This window comes from Apium graveolens, chromosome 2, assembly GCF_009905375.1.
Source record: "Apium graveolens cultivar Ventura chromosome 2, ASM990537v1, whole genome shotgun sequence".
NCBI lineage: Eukaryota > Viridiplantae > Streptophyta > Magnoliopsida > Apiales > Apiaceae > Apium > Apium graveolens.
In genome coordinates, this window is record NC_133648.1 from 281487191 (window position 1) to 281491693 (window position 4503).

General features: G+C 34.8%; 1 protein-coding gene across 1 annotated transcript; it reads right to left on the reverse strand.

Annotated features, from left to right (window-relative positions):
* Positions 1–497: 497 nt before the first annotated feature.
* On the reverse strand, positions 498–1219 carry LOC141701457 (protein FAR1-RELATED SEQUENCE 5-like). The gene is made up of 2 exons (XM_074505107.1): positions 953–1219; positions 498–818 (listed from the first exon to the last, which is right to left on the reverse strand). The coding sequence occupies exons 1-2, from the start codon at positions 1217–1219 to the stop codon at positions 498–500; spliced, it is 588 nt and encodes a 195-aa protein (XP_074361208.1).
* Positions 1220–4503: the final 3284 nt, after the last annotated feature.

Below are 4503 nucleotides of genomic sequence, written 5' to 3' on the forward strand. Positions count from 1 at the left end.
TTTCTTGTTAAGGTAACGGATCGTGTGTCTACAAATCATCCCAGAATGTTCAAATTTTTTACATATCAAGAATAACTCCCGTCGATGGAAACCTTCAAGAAAAAAATCCTTCTATAAATCTTCGGCAATGTTGACTTTTCTACCAAATACATCTTTGAAAGATAATCTCCACAATCTTTCATGCTTTTCACAACAAAAGATTGACTTTTTTGAAGCTCTTTTTGAAATCGCTTAAACATCTCTTTTGTGTATATCTTGGAGGCACGTATCTCCATTGACGAGTTAGAGAATAGTCTCCTTTCCTTGTACTCGGTGTCAAAATCGGTTTGAACCTCCCGTAAATATTGTGACTCCAAAGCTTTTTGTGAATTCTCAATGAATTCTTTCAAACCGGTCGATGCTTTCACATACTCATCAAACAATGAATTCATAGACTCGCTCCTTGAGGTGGTAGTCATACCGGCGGCAAAATGTTGTTTTGTGAAAGCAAAAACCCATTATCGTCTAATTGCATACATATCATTTAGCCAATTGTGATTTTCAAGATCGTATTTCTCTTTCAAATCCTCCCACCTACCTCCAAATTCCGTTGGTGACAATGACTTGTAGATACATGTGTTAAAATCCGTCTTGAACTCCGAGTATTGAGTATACAAAGTAGATAGTTTCTCGGGAAACTTGCTACTAATATGCCACGTATAATATGTATGGTTAGTGTTAGGCATAACCTCGGCAATGACATTACTTAAAGCAATGTCTTGATCCGTAATAATGGTAATAGGTGGCTTGTTATCGACCGCTTCCACTTCAAAATCCATCTATAAGAAGTCTCTTTCTCGTCCCTTACAAGTGCAAATCCAAACAAAATATTTTGGTAGTGGTGATTCACTCCCGTAATTGAAATAAAAGGCATGGCATACCTATTAGTCCGATATGTCGAGTCGAAAGTTACCACATCTCCAAAATTCTTGTACGCGTTAAGCGAATGAGGATCAACCCACACCAAACCCCTAACCCGATTCTCCTCATCCACATCCATTCGGTAGAAAAAATTTCCATCACTTTGTTTTTGCAAGTCTCGTAAGAAAACCAATCCACACTCCGCATCACCAGAATCAAAAACCCGTCTTCGAATGTCACGTATTACATTTCGTACATCTTGAGCGGAAAAACTAACTTTTTCAATACCACCACTCGTCTCACTAAGTAAATTCATCATTTTTGGGGTCTCGATACCCGATTTGTTGAATAACTCAATCAAAGATCAGGTAAACGGATCTATGTTGCGTGATCTTTGCATGAATTTTACCTTATCTGATGTAACCATAGCATGATTGTGCTCTAGGTTAACCTTGGTTACTTCCCATTTGTTTGAGCTTACTTTGTGAGCAACACACATACGAGCACGACAACAAGTTCGAGGAATGACATCTCGAGGTCGTTTCCCTTTAACCCTATCTTCAACTTCTAAGTGTTTTGGGCCCAATCTTCCACCCTTTCGACATATATTGTAATAACCCCAATTTTTGAGAAATTTTGAAACCCTTATGAATAGTGTTTTTGCTGAACGAGAAAACTTTTCATGCCACACTATGTAGGGGTTCTGTTATGGATATTCTGGGATATTATTAGTACTCTATGAAGTATATAAGTGTATGTAAAGATCGTCAGAATCCAATTCCGAACATTTTGATTTTTCCCGGAAATCCACTAGATACGGAAAGAATTGAGAAAAAGGTAACAGGATAAAAAGGATTTAAATTAAAGGATTATAGGAGAGGATCATAAAAGGAATATAATATATTGAGAAAGGTTAAGGGAACCTAAGTAATAAGATCCCGGGTATGATCCCTCAAACGATAAACGAGAACGAAAGTTAAGCGAACCGTATAACAGATCAGCGGTCATTAGGCAAACGATTAGGAAGTTAATCAAAGGGATTAGTGGGAAGGATGACATCATGTGGATGAGATAAGCATGACATGGGAAGGAGGAGGTGTGGTGGCTTTGTAACCACACAAATCCAAGGGCAAGAAGGTACTTTACTAAATCAAAAACAAAACCAAATCAACCAACCAAAAGATCAAGACAAGGCAAAACACAAAATTCTCTCTTCTTCTTTCTCCATGGAAGCTCACGGGTCCTTTTCTTAATTTTTGAAGATCCAAGCTCCTCCACTTACTATTTAGCAAGGTAATTATCCTAGCTTCTCCTAGTTAAGTTACATACTTCCTATAAGTTTAAGCTCCTAAATTCAAGCCAATCTTTTTCTATAAATCATCAAAGAAGATGGTGAATAGTGTTTTCAAGAACTAAAATTTGTGTTCTTGAAGTTTTGTTTAGATTAAGCTTGGATAAGGGCTTTAAAGATGATTCCAAGCCATCCCCTTGATTCTCCACTCTCCAAGGAAGGTATAATCTCTTAACCAAGCTTTGTTATTGAAAGTTAAGAGCATAAAATGAGTATTAGAGTTCATGAGAGGCTTGATGATTGTGTATGTAGAGATTAATGGGTTTTGGGTTGTTTTTGAAGTTGTAAATCTTGGTTGTTGATTAATGAACTTAAGTGTAGTTTAAATTCATGATAAAGAATAGTATAAATGGTTAATGTGGATTTGTTGGGATTGTTATGATGTGATAAGGATGGATGTTTGTTGTATGATGGATTTGAGGTTGGATTTGGGGTTGATTTGGAATGGGTTTGAATGGTTTAAAAATATTGGAAATCGCGTAAACATAGCCGTCGTAACGTCCGATTTTCTTTGGACTGTTTTTGTGCATAGCATTAGGACCCGAGAACCCCCTGCTAGATTATGACCACTGCCATGTTTAGATAGCTCATGTTACGAGCTTCGTTTTGATATGTAGTTCGTTCGATTCCGATTTACGGTTTAGGAGAAACGACCGTTTCAAGTAACGGCGTTTCGCGAACGAAACTTTTTCCCCTCGCCTTACTTTGAAATGTAGGTTAAAGACCAAAAAGGGTTAATTAATGCATGAAACATTTATGGTAAGTGTTTTAGGCAGTTGGTAAGTCACTCGCGAAGGAATCGCTTTAAAACTCGTAAAGGTTAAATTATTAAAAATGGTGGAGCCGAGGGTACCCGAGTGACTTAAGCGAATCAGTGAGCGCAAAACAAGCGTTAGAGTCTAAGTTAGTTAAAGTATAGATTTACAAGTGACTTTGGTTTAATTCCAACTTACTTGTTGTTTATAGGTTACCAGACTCGTCCCGAGCCATTCGTAACCCCCAGTTGCTCAGGCAAGTATTCTATCCGTTATACTGTTGTTGTGATGTATACACTTGTATATGCATTATCTTGCGATAGATGCATGTTGGTTATTTAGCAAATTCTTGCGATATATTGTAGCATGTGATATGGTATATATGCATGCCTGTTTCATATTCTTGAAATATATATCTGTTGGTTCAAATGCTTATTCGTTGCATAATACCTATGCTAGAGATAAGCGGTATTTGCGTATACCCTTAGTATAGGGACCCAAAGGTGAAAATATTTTCTAAAACCGGGAGTCGAGGATCCCGAGTAGATTTTGTATATATATGGATATGGATATATATATATATATATATATATTTATATATATATATATGGTTATAGTTTTCCAAACTATTAATCGAATAAGGTTTATTCGATAACTTTAAACTTTATTTTATTATCGAGTATTATTTCGAATATTATTCGAAGGCGTATGACTCCTTTATATTATTTATTGAATATTATTTTGAATATTCATTCGAGGACTTAAGACTCTTTTATATTATTTAATGAATATTATTTGAATATTCATTCGAGGGTTATGACTCAGTTTATTTTATTATTTCAATATGATTTGAATATTCATCGGAGGACTTATGACTCCTTTATTTTATTTAATGAATATTATTTATAATATTCATTCGAGGTATTATGACTCAGCTTATTTTATTTATTGAATATTATTTGAATATTCATTTGAGGATCTATGACTCCGATTATTTGCTGAGATATATTCTTTATTTTATTAAAGAATAATGTGTCGATAATCAAACTTACTTTTGATTATTTAAATAAAGATAATACTTTCATATAAGTATATCTTTGGTTATTTAATACTCGTTTCAAGTATAAATTTTAATACTTCTACTTCAATTATTTTTATAAAGACTATTCTTTATGGGAATATTATTTAATTAATAATATTCAGATATTTTCTAATAGTCTGGGGACTGATTTACTTCATTAAATCAGCCTTACTCCAAACACTCTTTAAAGTGTTTTCGAGTCTTCAAAATGATTTTTAAAAGTCAGAGCGGATCCCAAAACTCATTTTTATATTTAAGATCTTCCTTTTTAAAGGGGATTTAAATACCCGCTCAAAACCTGGGAAATCCGGCTCTGTGGTGTATTTTATATTCGCAACAAGGTTGCAGATTTGGTAAATGAATTGATTACTTGCCCAACGTTCGGGAAGTAAGCCCCTCTCATTGAGTCGGCATAA